The sequence below is a fragment of the Callorhinus ursinus genome, unplaced genomic scaffold (genome assembly GCF_003265705.2).
Source record: "Callorhinus ursinus isolate GAN/ISIS: 27379988/994484 unplaced genomic scaffold, GSC_fseal_2.0 scaffold15, whole genome shotgun sequence".
NCBI classification, from domain to species: domain Eukaryota; kingdom Metazoa; phylum Chordata; class Mammalia; order Carnivora; family Otariidae; genus Callorhinus; species Callorhinus ursinus.
The window spans coordinates 21,069,998-21,094,991 of NW_027397077.1; the positions used below are offsets into that span (position 1 = coordinate 21,069,998).

A 24,994-nucleotide genomic window follows, 5' to 3' on the forward strand; every position below is an offset into this window, starting at 1 on the left:
GTCTCGTTTTCCTCAATGACAAACAAGAACTCTCTTCACCCCTGCTTTATCTCTGTGTCCCCCAAAAGTATACCTTTGGCAGGTGCTTTCTTGTAGACCTTCTAGGAAGCAAAACAATAACATTATTGAATGCTGACATCCCTCTCTCTCTCACTGACATGCAGAAATATGCAACCCATAACTCGATTTGAAATGTCACACTGGCACCATACTCCCATGCTGGGGGAAAATCTTTGCAATGCTTTAAGTGTATAATCAGCCTCTTCTACCCAGAGGCATTTGTAAAACAGGCATGTTTGGAACCACCCCCACGGAATAGTTCATCCCTTGTAAACTCTCTCCCAGAGAAGTCCCAAGGGCTGGCTGAAGCAGCAACCTGTCTTGCTGAGTGAAAATGTCAACAAGAAAAAAAGAAGAAAGAAAGAAAATCAAGGCCGAGAGAGATGGTGCAGTTGATTTATTTTAAGCACCGTATCAAATAAATTTGTTCATTGCCACAATTAGGAAGTTGAGCGAAGGGGCAAAGACACATTTATTTCTGTTTTCTTGGCCTTGATGTCAAATCTATCTAATGACAGAATGAGGAGTTGGTTCAAATTGCAAAGCAGAGATCAATTATGAGCTCCACTAATAACTTCTATGCTTTGTGAGGGACAATAGTTAGATTCCTCATATAGACAGATAGGGCCTCTGCTCTGTTGAGGTAAATGCAATGCTCGGCATTATAGCTAGTGGCACATGGGAAGTTTCATCACGCAGCCCCTAGCCCTGCCACCAAAGCCAACCTTTTCCAAAGTTTTTTTATCTCAGCAACTGGTACAAGCATCTACCCAGTCATGTAAGACAGAAACTATGAGTCACTCCAGGAGGACTACCATCACTTGCATCTTCTAGCTCCTTCTTACGATAACTGACACATCACCAAGTCCAGCTTTTTAATCACATAAATATCTCAAGGTTCAGTCAACTTACCACTAACACCACCACCACAGTCCAAAGCTAACTCCATCTGAGGTTGCCAGATAAAATGTAAAACTAGATGTTCTATTTTTTTATTTGTTAAATCTAGCAATCTAACTCCAGCTACTATTACAGCTCACTCCAATTACTACTTCTACAGGAAAAGCTTTTCCCAACTCCACAGAGATCAAACCTCCCCAACCTATAGTCTCCTCTATAGACCCTAGCACACTCACAACTGTACACTTATTTCTGTGATTATTTGAATACGGCACCTTGTGCACTATTATGATCTAGGAGGGCAATGATCATATGTGGTTTTGCTAAGCATTTTATTTTTAATGTTAATAAACAACTGAAGAAACAAACTAGTCATACAGTCTACAAAAGAGGTACCCATTTCCAGGGAGCAGAATAGGAAATACTGACATCTCAGTCCTGCCTGTGACATGACTTGGGTGACGGGCTTTTGGCCAGGCTTTATCCCAATTCTTTTTAGTGTCTTAGACCAGTCTCTCCCTGGATCTCAGTTCTGTATCATTTCCAGCTTTAAAATCCTACAACCCTGCAACTCTTAAACCCCAAACATATATTGACAGTCACCCGGCCCTGAGGTTTTATTGCTTCATTCTACTTGCCTGCCATTTCACATGTCACTGAATGTATCCACAAAAGAAGATCACCCCTGCTCTGCAGTAACATGCTCTTCGGGAGGATTCGAAATTATCCTTTTTAAAGGAGCTTAACTCTTAAACATGTGCTTAGCTCTCTGAAGTCAGCTGAGTGAGAAGGGAGGGCTCTTCTTGAGTAGGTGCTCACCCTTCCCTGCAGAAGCTTTCATTCTAGGGCTGCGCTGTAAAACATGGCAGCCACCAGATACCTGTGACTATTTAAAGTTAAATTAGTTTAAATTAAACTAAATTTAAGTCAGTTTCTCAGTCACAATAACCACATGCGGCTAGTGACCGCCACATTGGGCAGCTCAGAATACTGAACGTTTCCATCAGTGAAGGAAGTTCTATTGCATTGCACTGGTTCTAAAGGAAACAGGGCATGGCTCTTTGTCCCTCCTTCTCTAGAACCAATGTTCTGACCTTCTCTCGGTTCATCCCACTTGCTCTCTCTGGATTCAGACCTCGAGGCTGGTGCTGACTTCCAAACTCAAGCACTGTCCCTGAGTCTCTCACTTGAAACTCTGAGGTCCTCTGACTGTCACTTCCACAAGGGGTCTCCTCTGATGGGAGATGAGATGTAGTGCCCTTGCCGTATGCTTCTGGAGCACCCTGTTTCCCTTCTCGGAACACACATCACTTCTCTTGAAACTGTTTAATTTGCTTCACAACACTGACGGGCTGCAGAGGATAGACTGTGCGGCCAGGCAGCCCGGGTTTGGATCCCAGCTCTACTCCTGGCTCACCATGTGAACTTAGAAAAGATAACTGGCCTCTCTGGGCCTCATGCTCTTCTTCTGTAAAATGGGGAATCAACTGCACCTACCTCACAGGATTGGTGGGTAATTAAGTGAGCTGCTGCCTATAACATACTTTGAAGAGCAGCCAGCACATAGTGCAGGTTGGACAAGTACTGGCAAAAATGAATAACTAAAAAGCATAAGCATCTTCAAAGGCAGAGCTGCTTTGGTTTTCTGTCCTGTACAACACACCTCATGCTATGGAACAACATCTGATGCAAAGTAAATGCTCAATAAATACTCGTTGAATTGAACTGTGTATGTGTAGATGGGCTTGCTTGAACACCACACCGCTGGAAACTTACGGTACAGCCATATTCAGAACAGTGTTAGCAAGATATCTGTGCAGGGATGCTCACTGCTGCCATGTTTACAAAGCACCAAAAATGGGGGTAGGGGCGGGTAACATCCTAAATGTCCACCTGCAGGAGACTGGTCAGCATACACTGGGATACTTCACAGCATTTTAAAAGAGCAAGTTAGAACTGCATGGGGTAATATGGAAAGATTTCCAAGACACGTGAAGTAGGAAGGGCAAGAATAGAGGGAAATGAACGAGAGTCCATAGGCGCATGCCCTGTGTGTGTACATTTTCTGAATCTCTGCACTAGATCCTTTCACTGTGGCTCCCTATGGGGAGGAAGGGAAGCAACCCGGATTTAAACATGTTTACATTCTTCACGATAGTAAGGATTCCATCATGTACATTTATTACTTTTACTCAGAATGATCAAAGTGGCTTGCATTAAAGAGTGTGTTGTGGGGGTACCTGGCTGGCTCACTCGGAGCATGCAACTCTTCATCTCAGGGTCATGAGTATGAGCCCCACGGTGGGTGTAGAGATTACTAAAAAAAATTAATAAACTTAAAAAAAAAAGAGTTTTGTGTCCTTGTGCTAGATTTTTCCTCTCTGGAACCAGGACAGGCCAAGAGACAAAAATCTGAGCAGGAAAAAAGATGGTGAGTACCTGGGAAAGTAAATAAAGATGTTTTACTGGCAAATGCACTGGTTTACTGACTAGTAGAAGGGGGAGGGAATCCACCAGGGTGGCAATTTCGGATCAGTCATGTGTGTAAATGTAAGAGCTAAAGCTGATTGAGAGCTTACATGTGTCAGACACTGTGCTCAGCCCTTTCCAATTATTGTCTCATTTAATCCTACCTATGAGGAAGCACTATTATTATCCTCATTTTACCAAAAGGAAAATGGAGACATGGAGCATTAAGCAACTTGCCGGAGGGCACACAGCTCCACAGCAGAGGGGTTGAGATTTCATCTCAAGCAGGGCGGTAGCCCGGCCTGCATGCTTGTTAGTGTCCAACAGACAACCGTGGTTGGGGCCCGTCCAAGGGAGGCAAGGACAGAGGCAGTTCTCTAAAGATCTATCCAGCGTTATTCCTGTGACAGTATCTGGCATTTAATAAAAATTCCATTTTGCTTCCAGCTTCTAAGAGTCGACATAATACACTTCAGTGGGTTCCAAAAAATTATGAACTGTCTCCTATGGTAGGGAAATTATACAGCTAAAAAGGTCAAAGGCTGACAAACACTGAACAATCAAATGGCTGAAAAATGGAATGGATTAATGCTGGCCATGAGAAAATTGCAACTCCAAAACAACGGAGCAACATTCACAGAAAAACAGTTTTATATGAGATGATCAGGCACTCTCTGAAAAACGTTTCCCTGTTGCTACCCACCAGGAAGTTAAGTGAAAGTATGGATGAGTTATTTCTATGACTTTTTAGTTACATCCAGGATATTCTTCTTGGGTTTTTCGGGCAAGAGTGTGAGGCTCTGAAAGTCAAACTGAGCTGGGTTTGGTTCTGGGTTCCAGCATTCCAGCACCAGCGATACAACCTTGAACATGTTCCTAAATGCTACTTGGTCTCAGCAAACCCATCTGAAAATTCCGTGATAATAGTTACCTCTGCTAAAGCGATACCATTAAATGGGAAACAAAGTGACTCCACCTATATGTCATTTGTAATATAAACAACTGGAGAAAATGAGTTTATCTTCCTTGTTTCCCAGACAAGTTGCTGTCTACACCACATGCTTTGTTCTTCCAATTCAACATATGCTCTGGCATTGCACAACCACTCCCACCCTCAACCTTTCCAAAAATGCCAATGGAAGTTTGTTGTTTTGTTTTGTTTTGTTTTTTTACATTAGGGGATTCAAGCTCCCCAGATGGGCATAACAACGGATTTCATATAAGGACGATTCACTTTCTGAAAATGAAGGATGATTCACATTTGCCCTATTCTGGGCCACTTGAGTTTTTAACTAGATTCACATTTGCAAGACAACCTTGAAGAAGCTCCTGGTACATCCACTTCGCCTCCTTCCCTCACCTCACTCCTAGGCTTTAGTGAATTATCCTTGCTTTGGGTTTTCTCAGATCCCCTCCCACTACCCCAACCACCAGTCATATTGCAACACTTCAAGGAAACTGAGACAATGGATAATTAGCAACATACTCAAGGGAAATACTCCTGAATTCACAATCAGAAATTTGATTAACATCTGAACACAACCCAGTGTATATTCACAATTTGGAAATGAGCTGGGGTACAAAGATAATGCTCTTCCCCTCCCCCCTCTCCAAAGAATATCAAACCATAATCAGCATACCTAAGATCCATGACCATTACTTAACTGTTAGTCACTGCCTGGAACAGGGGTTATTATCATATCAAAGCTATAATATCCCTAATAAAATAAGAGTCTACGTTGTACGTATATTTTGTTTTTAAGTCTACTCTTGAGAATGCCCCTGTGATCACCAAATAAATCCAAATTTTAAAAGACTATAAAGACATACACATAATAATTTGACCAAGTTAATAATCTGACCTAGTTAATAGTATATTATGCTCTTCTGTCTCAAATTATAACACTCAAAAGAGCAATCTAGCTACAATATTGTTTTCAGAAAATGTACTTTGAATTTTTCCCCTACATTTGGCTTTGACCTTGCTATCCCATCTGTGGATCTCATCCTATAGACATATTTTTGCTTGTGGGAAATGATTTATGCCCATGTTATTCAATGCTATAGTGCTTTGAGATATTAAAAATATTTATCCAAAGGGAACTAGTTAAATAAATCATGCCGTGCTGATACAAAGAGATTACACAGCCGTTTAAAAAACAAAACAATAAGTGCTCTATTACTAAAACTGCAAAGAACTACAAGACATACCGTTAAAAGACCAAGGTACCAAACAGCATGTATTGTATATTACCTTCTGTATAAAATAGGGAAGAAATAAGAACACATGCAGAGAACACATATGTTTATATACACACGTGGCACATGTGTCCTTGTATTTAAAGAAATTTCAGAAGGGTAATAAAACTCTAATGGCATGGGATGTAACATGAAGAGAAAGGAGAATATGAAATTAGGCAGATAAAGATAGGTATATGAAAGAGATTACTTATTTAATACTTTTGAGATATTTTGCTTCAAGAGCCATATACATGTATTATCTACTCCAAAAATACATTAAAAATCGATTAGTGGTAAAAAAAAAATGACATTCTATTCCTTCAAGATTAAAACAACACTTGTAAGGTCACATTTTGTAACTGACCATGATTCCTTCCCCTCTTTTTTCTAATACCACGCAAGCCCATATTAAACAACAACAATAACAATACACACACACACACAGTCTTCAATTAATAAAGGAGAAACCTCTTGGAGAAAAAAAAAAAAGCCCCAAAACTATTTTTAAAGAGCTCCACAAAGCCTTACTCCATAAATTTTATCAATCATATTAAGGTGAATCTCCTATAGTTGATTAGACTTCATTAGTTCACAAAACACTCTTGCCTGGATGGCTCCCGATCCTCTGATGTGCCCAGGAGAGAGGCAGGCTCACCACCCTCACACAGATAACGCTCACCTTCATAGGTGCCGACTTCCAGAAGGGTTCCGCTCTGCTCGAGGTCCAAGAACTCCTTCACAGTCAGAAAGTTATAGTCCACGCCAGGCACTTCTCCTTCTCTGGGAGACCGGGTTGTGCCTGCAGCCAACAAGACAAATGCACAAGACACCATCAGTCAATGAAAACAGGAAGCTCCCCATTCGGTTGTAATTAGAATAACCTGTTTTGTAGGCTGGAGTGCCTAAGCATGCCGACCCATCTGCCCAGACAGGGACCTAGGAAAGACAACTTCTTTCTAACAGTACAGCATCCTCACTTCCATCCGCTCGTGCTTGGGACCTTCAAATGGGAGAAAGAGCAAACTGAGCACAGCTGGGTAGCCTGGGGTGAGTTTTTATCATTTCTTAAAATGCACTGAATGAAAAAGGCAAACTGGATTTTAGATGGACAACATGCACAATCAGCAGCTGCTAGGACTCCAGTAGATACTAAAAAGTTATCCACCTTAAGCTCACAGCCTAAGGGGTTTATATTTTTAACACCGGCCTCAAGATTCCTGTGTTCCGAAGTATAACCGGCAAGTTCCAATGTAATAAGCCCTTTGAAGAAAATGACATCCACTGCATAAACACATCACTAGAGAAATGCAATTGCCCAAGATCGGTGGTTGGATATCTCCCAGGGATTAAAATGCTGCTGCTGTCCATGTAATTAATATGTTTGATGAAAAGAGGCCACCCGTAAGTTCTGGTGGGAGAGAAGGGGCACTGCATTTGCTAGAAAATTCTCCCCTTGAATATGGTCATTCTCTCCATGACTAATAAATACAACAATTCTTCTTATGAACAATAGAGGGTCTCTAGAGGATTCGAGTCACCCAGCTCAGGTGCGAGGCTCTAGACCTATCATTTTAGCCTCATCTCAACCAAAACTGTAGAAGCAATGTGGAAGGAATGTGATTTACACACAAACCGAGAAAAGAAGGCAAACCAAGAAGCAATTATGTAGTGTATACTAGGAACCCCTGTCAAATACTAGAAAAGACCAAAAAAAGAGCAAAATACCGGATTTCTGCTTTTACACTCAAGTTGATAGGATCAACTTCACTCATTTTGCAAGACACGGTTACCTGTCGTACTCTAAAGTTGGTATTTTCCTATTTAATAAGCAGGGATTTTTTTTTTCTGTATTCCTAGGAACTTAATAAGCAAGGATTTCCCCCTAATCCTAGAAACTTTAAAGCAATTCAGAGTATGTACCTTGTGGCTCTAATGTTCTCTCATCACTTGCCCTATGAGAATGATCATATCCACACGCCTACAGGGGCCATCGGGAATTTCTCTTAAGTAAAAAAACAAAACAAAAACCCTCAACACTTGCTGCATATTTAACTTAGGATAAATACATTGTAAACGAGCCCGATTTTTCTAATATCTGAAATTGGAGTGTTTTAAATAGCCGCAAACTCTCCACAGTATGGTTGTATTGCACATGTTTGCTTAGCAGGTCCCACATGCTGGAACTTTCTGGTAAAGAAGCCTGTTTGTGTCCAGAAGTCTACTCTTGTACTATTTCCTGATTTATTCCCATTTCGGGCTCCCCTGACAGATGATGACAAGCCCTTTCAGGTAGCTTACAATTTTTAAATTGAGATCTCCAATGTCAGGCACATAAGTAGGTACTCCAGAAACATAGAGAATACCATATACTGTTGCCGAGCAGGTTCCTGCAGTGGGAATGGTAAGTTCAAGGCTTGCCACTCTTCCCAACTTGTGGTCTTAGGCATGTTCCTTAGCTTCCGTTATTACTTGGTTTCCTCATCTGTGACACAGGGATAATAATGGTACCTACACTATAGATTTGTTGTGTGTACTGAATGAAATAAACCTTTTAGAAGACATATAGCTTAATAATCATCAGCACATATGATAGTTTGTTATCATTAGAAGGAAATGAGTTGAAAGAATGCTATAGTTCAAACTCTCTCTCTCTCTATATATATATATAAAAATACACACATATATATATCTCCCCTTACATCTCTCACTAGGTTTCATTTTTTTTAATAACTATTTATTGAGGTCCCAACTCATGCTGGGCACCAGTTCAGGCACTGGGGAAACCCTGGTGAACAAGACAAAGCCCCTACCTTTGTGAAATGTATATTTTACCGTGAAAGACAGAAAACAAATGTGTATGGGAATAAAACAAAATTTCAGGTGGAAATAATCTTCCATAGGAAACAGGTTAAAGAGTCTCAGAGCAATGTAGGTTAAAGGGTTTAAAAGTATCTTGGAAGAAGGAAGCACGCTAGGGAGGAGGGCAGCTATTTTAGATGGGGATTAGGGAAAGCCTGGCTAAGGAGGTGCCACCCAAATGGAGAGCCCTGCCGAGGTGATGGGAAAGCGTTCCAGGCAGGGGGAAGGGGCCAGGGCTTTGATGCAGGCAGAGCCTTGGTAGGTGAGGGGAAGGGCAAAAAAGACCAGAGTAATGGTGACAGAGTAATGGAAAAGGGTTAGTTAAAAAAGCCACAGCAAACACTTCCTTTCTTATTCTAAGGAAGATGAGAAGCCACTGGAGGGTTTTCAGCAGGGTGGTGCTAGGCTTCCTTTTAAAAAGATCATTGAGCTTGACAGAGAACAGGCTTTGGGCAGAGTAGGGGGGAGGTGGGCACGAACAGAAGCAGTGAGACCGGTGAGGTGGTTATTACAGGGTCCACGGGAGAGAAAATCAGGTCACGGACAAGAAGAGTAGGGTGGAGCTAGTGAGAAGCAGTCAGATTTCTAGCCTACGTTGTGAATATTGCAAATAGCTGTGGCACAGTCCACAGGACGGACATATCAAACTCATTAAGCCACAGGAGGTCTATATTTTGAAGACAGAGCTTGTTGATGGGAGTGAATGGAGTATGTAAGAAAAACAGAGTGATAAAGACTGACATCCCATTCTTTGTCCTGGGCAAATGGGCAAATGGCCTTGTGTCCTTTACAAAAATCAAGGAAGACAGGGGAGGAAGTGGTTCTTAGGGGAAAAACAGTAAGAGTTCACTTTGAGACATGTGAAGTCTGAGATGCCTATTAGACACCTAGATGTGGAGGGCTGTGCACAGCTGAGCAGGTTAAGTCTGAAGATCAGAGTGCAGGTTGGGACGTAAAATTGATAGCGATGAGTAAACCACTGGCATCTGAAGGCAAGAGACAGAGATAACAGGGGGCAGGGGGAGCAGGGATTGTACAAAAAGAAGCCAAAAAGTTGACTGAACACTAAAACCCCGTAATTTTTAGCAACGGAGAAAACAAGGAAGACCCCCAAAGGAGACTAAGAGGTAGCAGTCAGCAAGGCAGGAGCAAAGGAAGAGGGTGTGATGTCCTGGAGCCAAGGGAAAAAAGCCATTTAGCTTGCTCCTGGGAAACCACAGTATACAGCATACTGGGAAATCCCAGTGTGGGGCAAGAAGAGAAACTCTGAAACTTGCTGTGAAGGGGTCTGTCCTAAATGTGATCTACAGGGCAACTCTCATCCCCAGCCTCCATACCCAAATTCCATTAGCTTCATTTATCGCCCCATCCCATGGCCCACTCCCCAAGAGATGAGGCTAAATTGGGGCGCCTGGGTGGCTCAGTTGGTTAAGGTGTCTGCCTTTGGCTCGGGTCATGATTTCAGGGTCCTGGGGTCGAGCCCCACATCGGGCTCTCTGCTCGGCCAGGAGTCTGTTTCTCCCTCTGTGCTCTCCCCCCCATCAAATAAATAAAATTCTTTAAAAAAATTAACTTAAAAAATGCTACATTTTAGAAGAAAAAATGAAACTCAGAGATACCATTTTCCCACGTAAATAAATATGTTTGGTGGCCTTGGACCTGCAGGGGAAGGAGTGGGGGGCGGGTTAGTCTCCACCCACAAAACCTTCAGGGTTTATTACCCAGACAAAACCTTTCTACTCTGCAGGCCAGCAGGAGGTTTACTCCCAGTTACCCTCTGAGCAACCCGCTCTGGGTCTGGGCCAACATGACCAGGCTCCCTTCAGTGACGCGAGGGAGAAAAGGGCAGGGGAGGGGACCCCGCCTCCTCTTTTCTTCTAGCCGAATGACAGGCTGCCGGCTGGACACACGCCTGGCAGATGGCATTTCAAAGGGTTTTCAGGAGCCATCTGGGGTGGGTACAATTATTACAAACCACGCTTCTAACAAAGCCAGAAGGGTTACTTCCTGGCAGAAGAGAAGTAAAACAAATTCTATCATGTTCCTCAGGGACAGCATATTAAAAAAAAATAATCACCGGGCTGACAAACCGGGCTTTTTCTACAGCCTACAACACTGCCTTCTGCTTGTCTAGCCAGAAATCGGGCCAACAATATCTAAGTTATTAGCTTTAAGCAAATATGCACAGTGCTCACCTCCTTGCCTTTAAAAAACCAACAAACACACAAACAAAAAACAGGAGTGAGAGATGATCAAACAGCAGGAAAGGATGAAGAGCATCCATTTATTCGATACTTACTTATGTCCCAGGCAAGGTGTTAAGCACTAAATCAATACTACTGTATTTAATTGCCAGAAGAAATGTAAAAGTAAGGACTGTTACTATACTCATTTTATTGATGAGGAAGCTGAGAGAGAAGGAAAGTAACTGCCCAAGGTCATGTGCACAATTAAGAAGGAAAGTAACTGCCCAAGGCCATGTAACAAGTAAACTGAGCAGAGCTATGGTCTCTTGGAAAAAAAATCTCTTTAGATATTTGTGGCAACAGAGTTTGTAGCAAAAACAAAACAAAAGCAGTCTTCCAAAATGAAAAACTAAGTGCCCATACATATGGGAATGACTGAATGAAATATGGTAGATTCACCCTCAGGAAAATTTTTTAACTATGTAAAGAACGGTGTGATCTACACACAGTTACCAGAAGGAATGTCTATGATGTTCGGTTGAGTGATACAAACAAGTTACTATGTAAACTTGAACAATATAATATGTAAAATATGGCTGCATTTTATTGAAAAACAGAAAAGGAAGCCCTATGGATGCTACATGTTTTTTTAAGTTATTAAATAGTTAAGTGGGTGGAGTAATATTAAATCCTTAGCAGAGGTAACCTCAGGGGGGTGGGTTCAGAAATGGCAAGAGACAAAATGATTGTTTCTTTAAAAAACTCTCAGACTCTGAATTGTACAAATAGGTATGTAGTTGTTCTGGCATTTTATAAATTGAATAAAATGATTATTTCCGGAATCTTGAACAATTTGATTCTTGGGTATCCTAATCAAATATCTTCCACATTAACTTAGTCCTTGCAAAAACATGCAAACGAATATAGGCTCCTTGTGAATCAAACAAACAACACGTTCGAGGTTTCCCATGTCATAGAAAGCCAGTGTTGACGTCAACACTTGCCTTCAGCTAATGAATAGAAATATACTACACATAGGGGAGCCTGGGTGGCAGTCGGTTAAGCATCTGACTCCTGATTTCAGCTCAGGTCATGATCTCTGGGTCCTGGGATCAAGACCGTGTTGGGTTCCAAGCTCAGCGGGGAGTCTGTTAGAGGGATTCCCATTCTCTCTTTCTCCCCTTCTGCCCCTCCCCCCACCCACACTCTTTCTAAATAAATCTTAAAAAAAAAAAGAAATATATTACCTATAAAGTTGAGAAGGTGATACTATTTTTCTGCCTGATTTTACTCCTTAAACCTCTATCTGGGGTGCTTGGGCGGCTCAGTGGGTTAAGCAGCTGACTCTCGATTTCAGCTCAGGGCATTATCTCAGGGTCCTGGGATCGAGGCCTGCATCAGTCTCTGCCTTCAGTGGGGAGTCTGCTTGAGGATTCTCTCTTTCCCTCTCCCTCTGCCCCTCACCCCCACTTTGCTCATGCACTCTTTCTCACTTTTTCAAATAAATAAATATTTTTTTAAAAAAAACCCTCAATCTGTTCATCATTTAAACAGAGTCCTTTTTCAGTGTATAAAATGTCTACAAGATTTCACCAAGGTAGTCAATACTACAACCCTTTCCACCACCAGATCATAACTTAACAAATTAATTTGAGCTACGCCCTACTGAATATCTCAGTATGAATTAGCAATGCCCCCCAAAGTTCGCCTTTTAAAGCTTGAGTGGCTGCTTGCTTCTTATGCACCTTTTATGGTTCATAAACTTTTAGTGTACCTGGCTTGAGTGACCCTTGCTGAGGAAATCAGAAAGTGACCTTCCTTATCAACTCTACAAATCATGGCTATAGAAAAGGAACTGGATTTGGAGCTCATCAGCTCTCTCTTCTTAATCTGAAAATTCTCTTGAAATATCCAATTGAGGCAGCAAACAAAATCTTAGGGATGGGACACAATATGCCGGTTCCTCCTGCTATGTATTCCCAGCGCCATGAGGCTTTCGGACAAGCTGTCACTCAGCACCTGTCCAAAAGGTCTCAAGGCCAGATTGCTAATAGAAGAATCATTACCCTACTAAGATTAAATTGTTAATAGTCAATGGTTTCACCTGCTGTGAAATTAATCTGGGTCCTGCTTATCAAAATCTAGTAACGAGACTTCAAAAAATTATAGTCCCTTCAACTACCTCCAATGTTAAGGGAGGATCATTCTGTGTAATAAAGCAATTATGTGCATTGCTTGAAATTCATTAGATATCCAGAACAGGCTCATGCTGTTCATTTTTTCAGCTAATGGAGATGGAGCACAGTTGAATGTATTATTCCTACAAATTCACTCACTTACTCACACAAGTTTGGCCATATTTCGGGACGAGCAGTACTATTTACTCAACATTTTCCCTTCAAATCAAACTGTTGTTTTGTTTGTTTGTTTTTTAATGTAACTATATTCATGTAAAAAAGAAATGCTTAACTGCTACACAATGACTAGAATAGTTTTTAAAAATCTTACAATACCAAAAGCTGGCAAAAGTATGGAGCTACTAGAACTTTCACACACTGTTGGTAAGGTTGCAACAGGGTACCCCTTTGGGAAAAGAGTTTTGGCATTTTGTTACAAAATGAAACATAAACTCACCATATGACCCAACAATCATGAAGGGAGACAGACCAATCACAAGGATGTGAATCTCTTCACACCTCAGATTTAGAAACTACATATCGACGAATGCAAACCACAGCCTTACATGTTTGTTTGTTTTTTTTAAGATTTTATTTATTCATTTGACAGAGAGAGAGAGAGACAGTGAAAGAGGGAATACAAGCAGGGGGAGTGGGAGAGGGAGAAACAGGCCTCCCGCTGAGCAGGGAGCCCGATGTGGGGCTCGATCCCAGGGTCCTGGGATCATGACCTGAGCCGAAGGCAGACGCTTAACGACGGAGCCACCCAGGCGCCCCACAGCCTTACATGTTTGATAGACTCGAAACACAAGCAATTTTTCTATCATGCCTTAAATATGGCAATAGGCACCCAAACATCGCTAGAATGTGTACTCCATGTGATCTTCCAGGATGTTTAAATAAAAAACACTCACTTTTACTGAAGCTTTTGAATCACCAATACGAACTATTCAAAAAGATCTGGGGACAGAAGTCAAACAGACCTTTTCTCATGATAAAGAACGGGCATACGTTTAAAACAAATCCACCTGGCTTCTTCTTCGTGTCCTTTCAAATCTACATTCCTTGGGAAAGAGAATGAGGAAGCATACTAAGGTTAGGCGATAGTATAGGACTACTCAAAGTATCTCCTGATTAAGGAATAAAGAACAAAAATATTAACAGCTGCTATTTATTGAGCACTTAATATGTGCCAAGGAATTGCTAAGTATGTACATCACAGATGACAGTACCCTGATGCCTGGGTGAGAGCAGAGTTTGTTAGAATTACCTCCACCCCCCCACCCTTACCCCCACCCCAGGCCAGTACTTTCTAATGCATGCTTGTAAGTCTTTCATTCTCCTGACAATTATTTTCTAAAGTGCTAGATGGGGTCAGGGGATGGGGGTGAGCAAGACCCTGAGGAAGCTTCAAGTTTGGGGGGGAAGAACAATAAAGGATATGAAGGAGAAACTAAAGACGGCTCTGGGTGCTCTTATCAGAGGGACCTACCAAAAGAAAAAAAATGTGGCAGGAGGAGACACTTGAATGAGGCAGTCATGGAGGCTTGGGAAGGGATGCAAGTATTCTGTGGCTCTTACTTGGTGTGTGAGTTTGGAGGGCAGGGGGAGATCAGAAAATAGTGGAAGGAGGGGATAAAGACGCAAAAGACTGGTGGTCTCAGATGTGACATCTGGTGGATTCAGAAATGGAATGGTCATAGGAATGAAACTGTCAGTGAGCAACACACACACACACACACACACACACACACACACACTAATTGTGCTGTGTCTTCAACAGAACAAAGTTGTCTTCAAAGAGCCCAGTATCTGATTCGGTCTGTGTCCAATCCAACTTGATGCCTACTTATAAACGACTAAAAGGGACCTGGCTGATATCATCCCTGTAGGACATTGTAAAATAAGAAATAGAGAAGGGCAACCTAATAATCCTAGGAGGACAGGAACCCAAATGTTGGAGCTGTTGACACATTATTTAATGCTTCACAAACTGCCACTCCCTCCTTCACTTCAAAGGAAGCCTTCGTGAGGAAGGAAGGTCACACACAGTATGAGGGTTGTTTTTGTCAACCTGACTGGGTTAAAAACTGCCTCGTTACCTAGAGTAAAACATTATCTCTGGCTGTGTCTGTGAGAGTGATTCCTGAAGGGATTAGCATGAAGAAGACTACCCTCACCAAGTGTAGGTGGGCATCATTCAATCTACTGGGGGTCTACCTAGAACAGGAAGGCAGAGGAGGGGCAAACTTACTCTGCAGGAGATGAGACATCCATCTTCTCTTGCCTTCAGACTATGGGGTGGTAGGGGTTCCAGTGTCTGGGCTTTCAGAGTCAGACCAGGACTTACAGCTTTGGCTACTCTGGTTCCCAGACCTTCGGACTCAGGTGGAATCACACCACAAGTGTTCCTAATTCTCCAGTATGCCAAGGGCAGACTATAGGACTTCTAGTCCTCCATAATTGCATGCATGAGCCAATTCCTGTAACAAAGAACATTCTCTCTCTCTCTCTCTCTCTCTCCCCCCACATACTCTCCTCCTCCCCTACCCCCACCTGTTCTGCTTCTCTGGAAAACCTTAATAAACAGATCAATGCAAATTGATCCTTTTGAGAAGCACCATTTTGACTAATTGGGCATTCCCTCCCTCTAAATCTTTAAACCATCATAGCAAAGGTTAGAAATACTACCCTTATCTTTCTACCTTTTTAAAAAAGATTTTATTTATTTATTTGAGAGAGAGAAAGCAAGCATGAGCAGGGGGGCGGAGCAGAGGGAGAGGGAGAAGCAGACTCTCCACTGAGCAGGGAGCCCGATGTGGGACTCGATCCCAGGACCCTGAGCTAAAATAGGATGCTTAACCGACCGAGCCACCCAGGTGTCCCTCATCTTTCTATCCTGATCATAACAAAGAATACTCAGTAACTATGTCTTGAATGGAATATTGCCAAGCTGCTCAACAGCAGGTGTGTAAAGACAATCGCCGTCATGCCATCAACAACTCACACGCTTGGTATCAGAAGATCCTTTCAGGTTCCATCTTGCATACAGGAACACGATGTGACAGAGGCACAGGAATCTCATTGAAGAATCACACCTAAAACCCTGGGAATAAATAAGGACTTGGCGTTTGTCCCACTGTGCTGATGGTTTGAAAAAGTGGCCTAGATACCAGAGATGGGAAGCATCTGATCTGGTTTTCGTGACCTGACTTCTAGCTTTACTCCCTACAACTGTGATTCAGGACGAAGAGAAACAGGTTTCGAGTGTCTGATCCAGGTGAATCACCAAGAAGAAGACAGCTCAATAGCAACTGTTCAAATTATCCGTGCATCCTTTTCCTGGAGGCCAGGTGTCCTTTGTTATTAGAAGTCTCAACAGGTCACCTTTCAAGGAGATCCACACGATGCCAAGGATGAATGGGGCCCCTGCAGACTGCTGAGTACATCACATTATGAAACAGCAAAAGGATATATATTTGCTTATGGAAGCCTCTGGCAAGCAACTGACTGACTCCTGATAATAAACAAAGGCAGCAATTTTTCAAGAGGAAGGAACTCAGTAGAAGGAGAATCAGGTTCTGGTTCCAGCTCTGCCACTAAATTTAATTTTGTTACTGACCTTAGGAAATCCCTTTTAATGCACTCAACGCCCTCACCTGTAAAACAGGGAGGGTGACTATTGCAAGACTGTATGTTACAGGATTTTTGTCCCCTTCCTGCCTGTGGTTCTTGGTCACGCCACTTCGAAGAATGAAGAGGTGGACCAGATGAAGAGTGGTGGGCAGCAAGGCCAAGTTTATTGAGTAAGAGTATAAAGCTTCCGGAGAGGGAGGGGGGCCTGAGTGGGTTGCCCTCGGAGTTTCTAAGTTTAGGGGGTTTCATGAGCTCTTTTGCAGAACTATCTTAATCAATCAGGGTGTGCTGAGCTGTGCCAGTCAGGGCTTTGGTCCCGTAGATTAGGTTGTTGTCTCTGTGCGGATGGTCTTTTATTTGCTGACACCTGGCGGCTTATGTCATAACTGCCCCTTGCCCACGATATTGACAAACGCTTTGTGGTTAACTGTGTTATTTCAGGACGTTTTGCAGAAGTCATTTCTGTCTGTCATTTCATGTCCTGTCAGCTGCGGAACAGGATGTTAGTGCTGTTTTATTTGAGCTGTCCTGACTCCATATTTTCTTGTTTGGGGACCCTGAGCCTGACTACATAACTGTCCAACTAACTCCTAACATGTATATCACAGAATCCTTATGAGATAATAAATCAATTCCTATGCAAGGATACAAAATCCTTAGCAAATTTCAGGTATTTAAAATTTTTGTTCATAGGAGCACCTGTGTGGCTCAGTGGGTTAAACGTCCAACTCTTGATTTTGGCTCAGGTCATGACCTCAGGGCCCTGGAATGGAGCCCCACATAGGGCTCCGTGCTCAGCAGGGAGTCTGCTTGAGATTTTCTCTCTCCTTCTCCCTCTGCCCCCTTCCCCCGCTCAAGCTCTCTTTCTTTCTCAAATAAAAAAATCTTTAAAAAATTTTTTGTTCATAATAAAAATCTGTATTTAGGCTAATACTTATACTTTATATGCATTGGCTCATTTAATCCTTGTAACAACCTTATCTAGTAAGTACCATTATCATCCCCACCACACAGATAAGAAAACATACACATAGAGATTTGGTGACTTGCCAAAAACTATACAGCTGGTAAATGGTAGAGGCAAGATTTGAACCCAGGATCTTATGGCCACAGAGCAGTGAAAGGCCCTGTGTGCAAGGAAAACACTGGGGTGGGGAAACAAACTGGTGGGGGGAGGGAACAGGTGACTCTCCAGAGCTCTCCACCAGGGGGTGAATAAATCATTACCTGTCCTCATCAAGGAAAGCTATGAAGGGGGCTGATGAAGTTGAGCGGTAGGGGAGGGAGGGGGGAGGGGCGCGGCAGGGGGGTGTGGCGGAGAGAAGGCTTCTCCCTCATGACTTCTTTCATCCCAAACCCGAGCTCTCAGGAGCTATGTCTTACTACCCTTAACAAGAATAATGAGGTAAATCAGGCCAGAATCCGGTGAAGAGGGAAGTCAGGCAATAACCTGAAACTAATTATTAACCACTCTTTCTCTTTTACGCGGGGCAGGGACCCCTGGCACTATAAATTCATGGAAACCCTGCCTTCATTTAAAACAGGAGAGTGAAAATTCTCAAGCTGTCATTGATTCATTTTAAACACTCAGCATTCAGGAAATAAAGGGTAAGAACCTCCAACACTAGATGCACGCTGATCAAAAATCAACTTTTGAGGATTATCTTGAGGCATTTTTGTTCAGAAAGGAATTCCAGCCATCAGTAATGCTGTATCTTAGTACTAAAGGCTGTCTATGATAAAAGGGGATTACATCAGATAGACTTTTCTCCATTATGACAGGTAATACTTTTTACTTTCTCTGAATTAATGACAGCAGTTGTCTCTATGAGATGGAATGAACGAATTCCAACAATCTCCACCAGATAATTTCAAGAGCAAATGTGAACGAAAATGATTATTTTGGTGAAAAGCTGTAATTAATTAAGAATATCAAGTTTCCAGAAATTAGGCGACTTTGTAAGTCCAATGCTGAATGTTTCTAATATGTGGCAGCTTCCTTTCTTTAGCTTACAAAAACGACTTTGTAAGTCCAATGCTGAATGTTTCTAATATGTGGCAGCTTCCTTTCTTTAGCTTACAAAAAAAAAAAAAAATCAAGAGTGACTGCTAACAGGCATGTGGCTTCTTTTGGAGGTAAATGAGAATATTCTAAAATCAGACAGTTACAATGGTTGCATGGTTTTAGGAATACAATAAAAATGCTGAATTGTGCACTTTCAAGGGATGAATTTTAGAGAAACAGCACTGTGTATCAATAAAGCTGTTAATATTATCCCACAGAGATGAGGAGATAAATACAAAGTAGTCTCTGTCCTCAAGGATATTACAATTGAGTACAGGAGTTGTTATATTTCGATGAACAATATGTGCATTCTGTAACAATTTAACAGCTGCTTCCATATATGAAGCAAGAGCAAGTGTGAGATCAGAAATTACTGACCATCTTACGTCATTTTCCTAAAAACTGCAGGCATCTGGAGTTCTCCCAGAATGACAATATAAAGAAATTGTTATAACAACTGAAATCAGACTTGGTGAATTCAAATTCCAGTTCTAATATTTACAAACTGTGCAATCACAGCCAAGTGAAATATTTTGGGCCTTGGTGTCCTCATCTCTAAAACGGGAGGAATAACAACACCGGCCTCAGAAGGATGTGTGAGGGTTATATAAGATGGCACATATAAAACGTTTAGCCTGGTCATAATATGAATTCAACAAACACTGGCCATCAGGAGAGAAGCGTCATCACCGTCAACACTACAACACACTCTGCTTATAAAGGAAAATTGCTGTGAAAGAAAGAAAAGAATCAAGCTATTGATCATTCATTACACTGCTAACACGGAACTCAGGTTTTCTATACATAATGCCGAATTCAATTCTCCCCCAGAGGGCATTTTCTCCCTATCTTCACAAAATTTTCTGTCCTGAATCACCATCTTTCAAAACCTCTCACATGAATGTACGTAATTTCCAATCACAACTCGCTGCGTTATCTTTCAATAAGAAATCACAAATTCGGGGCTCCTGGGTGGCTCAGTCAGTTAAGGAGCTGCCTTCAGCTCAGGTCATGAGCCTGGGGTTCTGAGATCGAGTCCTGCGATGGGTTCCCTGCTCAGTGGGGAGCCTGATTCTCCCTCTTCCCCTGCCCCTCCCCGCTGCTCCTGCATACTCTCTCTCTCTTTCAAATAAATCTTTAAAAAAAAAATCACAGAGTCAACACAACTAAATATCATAATTTTTGTTAACCATTTGTCATTAAGCACCAGCATCCACCTATAAGAAAATGCCTGTTTACTGAAAGACAGAGTTGGAATTGAAGGACCTCTAGTCCGCTAATTCCAAGGTATCGTGTTATTATTCAGATGACTCACTCCTTCTAATTGAAAGGATGTAATATTTACTTATGGGACAAATACTGTATGGCTCAATATAAAGAGAGAAATCAATTTATACTTAGTACGGAAACGAGCAATTCTTTTTTTTTTTTTTTAAAGATTTTTTATTTATTTGAGAGAGAGAGAGAATGAGAGATAGAAAGCACGAGAGGGAAGAGGGTCGGAGGGAGAAGCAGACTCCCTGCTGAGCAGGGAGCCCGATGCGGGCCTCGATCCCGGGACTCCAGGATCATGACCTGAGCCGAAGGCAGTCGCTTAACCAACTGAGCCACCCAGGCGCCCACGGAAACAAGAGCAATTCTAAGAGCAATTCAAGATGGATATAAGAAAAAAGGAGTCTGCATTGATTTCATAAATACATTGGTTCTCAGCTGACCTGGGCATGATAGTTCTTAAGGCCTTCGCAAATTGTGAGCCAAACAGTCCTCACCACGTACATGTTACTTTGGCTCGCATTAAGTATACATACTGCCATGTCAAAGCAAACAAAGGTAATATTGTGTAATGTGGGATATGACGTGCTACAAGAATAAACAGGAGTTAGTTATCACGTGAAGCCTGTACCAAGGAGAGTCTACTGCCCCACTTACGTTTTTCCTTACCAAAAACACACAGGAGTATGGCCTTTACAGGATAAAGGAAAACAGTGGGAACAGTAAAACTTCTAGACTATTTCAGCACCATATTGAAGGGTTACTGAGTGGAGAACATAAAAAATTGGCGATTTCTTTCTATTTTTTTAACAGGCGCTTCCCTCCACCCGTTTTTAATACCAGCACTCACCTTGCAAAGGCTTTATTGACACCCAAAACTCTTTTAATATTCAAAGATTGTCTTGAGGAAAGACTAAGAAATGTGAGCAATGTGAACATCACTTAAAGGTGGGTTCCCAGGTAGCTGAATTCACTCTTGGGACTCTGCTACTGTTCCTAGGCCACTTACGCTGTTCCCTCATTAATGATGACATCAGCAGATTCCCAGAAAACTGAATTACTGCTCTGACTTCTTCCCACCCTGGGACTATCCATTACTTTATCTAACGCTTGTCAATTATCTCCATAAGTATAAGTCACAATCCAAAAAAAAAAAAAAAAAAAAACAATGGAGGTGGAGCAACTGCAAAATGATCTAGAGCCAGCTGATTAACTGTTATTGCCCTCATTTCGATTAGTTCACTTCTCAATGAGCAATTATATTCTCACATTATGTAGTATCTCTCTCACCACAACTCTGGTTCATTTTCTGTTATAGACTACACTTCCCAGATAGCTGGGTCATATAAATTATTTTTCACTCTTAAGCCAAATTATGTAGATTTATTTATTTTTTAAAAAAGGTTTTTATTTATTTACTTGATAGACAGAGACACAGCTGAGAGAGGGAACACAAGCAGGGGGAGTGGGAGAGGGAGAAGCAGGCTTCCTGCTGAGCAGGGAGCCCGACGTGGGGCTCCATCCCAGGACCCCGGGATCATGACCTGAGCCGAAGGCAGACGCTTAACGATTGAGCCACCCAGGTGCCCCAAATTAGGTAGGTTTTAGAGGTGAAATTAAAACCAATTATTAATGCTTCTAAACATCTGCTTGGAAGATGGAGACTGATGAATATATGTCTGTGCTGATGGGATAAACTGAAAATCCTGTCTTTATTCAGACTGACTTTTAAAAGAATTATTTCATTATGCTACTTTGTGAGGTATCAAAGGTTCTTCTTAGAAAATGGCCAGTTTTTAAAAAGTAAAATCAAGTAGAAATCTTCATTATTCTAAGTTACTTAGCATAATTATTAAATAGGACAATAAATTATTCTATGCTTTCTAGTAGAAACTGGCTCTTTTCAAACATCTTTATTTCAGAGATGTCAGGTGGGTGAGTGGCCTGCCTTCTAAGATGGCTACAGCATTTTACGCCTATGGGATTCTCCTTAACCCAAGAATGCAAATTATGTCCTTGTCAGCTATACAACTGAACCCACTGTGAGTACAGATAAAATCAAATCAAGGATCAAATCAATGCCTGCTATCAGAGAAGAAATTTTAAAATGAAAAGTTAAGGACGTCTTAGTTGTGACATATGAACAATCTCTTAGAAAACATGGTGTTGTGTTACTTGTTTGTGTTCTATTTTACACATATTAATTAAATGTTGTATCACATGATGCTTACTGGTCCTCACCCTTGGGTTTCATCTAATTCGTCATCCCTGTCAAGACAGCCTGCTGATCAAGGGCAAAGGGAGGGTAGAGGAAATCCTTATTTCCTTCATTTGGCAGCAGGGTATGACTGCCATTAGCTTCCTGTCAGCAGGTGAAGACCTGATGATGTGATAGATGATCCTGGAGCTCTTACAAGCAGTTTTTACCACATACCTGCCTCTTAACCTATTTACCCATAAGTTACACTCTCATCTTGTGGGAAAACTACATTTTTGCCCAGAGGGAACAAAGAGTCAAAGTCTTTAATAAATCCAGAAGCTACTGCCATAGCCTTCCACAGCCTTGGCTTCTTGAAACAAACCCCCCCCCAAAAAAGAAAAAAATTAAAGGGTATTTAATCGAGCCACCTGGGAAATCCAGAAAGCTGCTTCTACCCTCAACATGTAATACATGTTCTATCTGAAAAGAGTAATAAGAGATTAAAGCTATTCATTTTAAGAGACTTTACAACATTTTGTACACGAAAATTTTTGTTTTATGTAGGTAAGACAGGAAATGAGGCACTTAAGAGGAAAGAGTCGTTTTCTAAACCTTCCAATGAATACCAACTAATGTCAATTAATGACATTTACACCAAAATACATGGAAATGGAAAAGAGAAAATTCACAGAATAGGGCTTGGTCAAATTTTGAGTAGAAGTGGCTATCTTTCAAAATTAATAACCATCAGTGCCTTCTTCCTCTCTTCAGATATAAAAAGTACCTGTTGTAAAAAACCCAGAACCCATAAAGAAGCACAAAGAAGACAAGCATCCCCACCATCCAGATATGCACACTCTCAATAGTGAAGGACTGGACGTCCCCAGTCACCACGGCAGGCTCAAGGATGGAGGCCTGGAATCTTGAGGGCAATTCTCAGCCATCAGAGCCGGACCGAGCCACTGCCCGCATCCCTACAATCGACACTCAACAACCGTGGGCCAGTAGTTCACAAGGAGAATGCACTGCTAGTTTCCCACAACCATATTCGCACACCTGCCACTCACGTGCTTCCGGTCACACAAATCCTGAAAACGAGAGTGACGATACATCATCAAAGTTTATTGGAGAAAGTAGTACTGATTGATGCCAAATTCAGAAATCTTTACACGGGGTCAAGGGATTGGAACTATAAAAATTCCAAAATTCGTCAAAAGCAGGAGAAGGAAAAGAAGGAGAAGCAGCAGCAACAGGAACAGCAGGTGTTGAATTACTAATACAGGTCTACTCTTATCACAACCACAACCAAATATTTATTCAGCACTTACTATAAATCTCATCAGAATCATGAGCATAGTATTAATATCCCCACTTCTCAAATCCGGAAACGGGATCGGAAAGGCTATATTACTTGCCTAAGACCGTCACACAGTTAAAGCGGGGGCTTCAACCCTCTTAATTCTGGGATTAAACTGCCAGATTTCCTGACTCTGAGGCCTAATCTCTAAAATTTGATACCACATGCTTCATGTCACACTCTGTATCTCCTTGTTCTTAGAAAACTCCAGGCAGGATCCTGCCTCAAGGCCTTTGCACTTGCTATAACTCATTACCACACTTTTGCCCCAAGTGGCCACTCTTTCACCAGATAGCCTCATCACTGCTCCCAAACTGCCTTCAAGCATTTGCTCAAACGTCACTGCTGTGGACTGAACTATATCCCCCCCCCCCCAAATTCCTACCATGAAGCCCTAATTCCCAATGTGAAGGTATCCGCAGGTGGGGACTCTTGGAGGTAATTAAGTTTAGATGCGGTCCTGAGTGTGGGGCCCTCACAATAGTATTGCCTTTATAGGACAAGACACCTTTAAGAACTCTCGCTCTCCCTCTCTCAGATTCTCCCTCCCAGCCCTTCCCCAGATTTTCCGACTCTCACCTCCCCCTGCCCCAGATTTCAGCCTAAAGGCCACTTTGTAACCAAACCCTTCCCTGGCTCCAAAGCACATTGTCTCTCATTCTCCTCCCTCACAGACCACTGCATATTTCCTTCAGGGCACTCTCCACGATCTGTAAACTTATGTTAGCTGCACACCGATTTGTCTTTGACCACAGTATTAACACCCTTAGGACGAGGCTTATGTCTGCGCCACCTTATCCTCAGTGCCCAGCACAGCCTGGGCACGCAGTAGCTAATACTTACCCGCTGAAAGAAAGGTAAACTGAGGCTTAGCTAACATCACAAGACAGTAAGTCCTTTGAATGTTGCCGAAAAAGGAAAGGGAGAGGAGATGAGAATTAGTGATCTCAGGGAAATCCTGCACCCTGTAGTCCCAAACAGATTGAATCCCATAGCATTAGGAAACAGTAAGTTATATTCATAAATTAAGATACCTCATAAACATCCACACCATGAAAATTTAAACCTGGGTTGAAATCAAGTTCCTTCACGTAGTCAACAAATACTTACTAGACATCTACTACATGGCCAGGTATTGTTCAAGGTCCTGGGATACAGCAAAAAAATAAACCAGTTTCTGTCCTCATGGAGTTTATAATCTCATGAGTGGAGATACATAATAAATAAGCTGATAAATGTGGAGTATGTCACTCAGTGTAAGGGAGAAAAAGAATAAGAATGGTAGGAAATCCTGGGTAGCGGAAGTGGAGTTTCCACTTCCTACGGTTTGGGAATGCCTCACTCAGAAGGTGCAGAGGTCTAAAGGAAGTGAGGGAAGGGGCGATACAGAAAACCCAGAAGAGTGTTCTAGGTACACAGCACGTAACACTAAATGCAAATGCCCCGAGGCAGAAACGTACTCAGTTCCTGAATTACAGTATGGAGCAGAGACAATAAAACGTTAGATCAGAGAGATGATGAAGACTCGGTATAGAGGCCACCATAAGGACTTCAGCTGTTACTCTGAGTAAG

General features: G+C 42.0%; 1 protein-coding gene across 14 annotated transcripts in view; it reads right to left on the reverse strand.

Annotated features, from left to right (window-relative positions):
• The window catches only part of MAGI1 (membrane associated guanylate kinase, WW and PDZ domain containing 1), a 615,875-nt gene that overhangs the window by 119,751 nt on the left and 471,130 nt on the right, over positions 1–24,994 (reverse strand). For all 14 annotated transcript variants that reach the window (XM_073901515.1, XM_073901510.1, XM_073901509.1 and 11 more), the window contains exon 3: positions 6,350–6,469. In XM_073901515.1, coding sequence (XP_073757616.1) covers positions 6,350–6,469 — 120 coding nt within the window. The remainder of the gene's footprint in view (positions 1–6,349; positions 6,470–24,994) is intronic.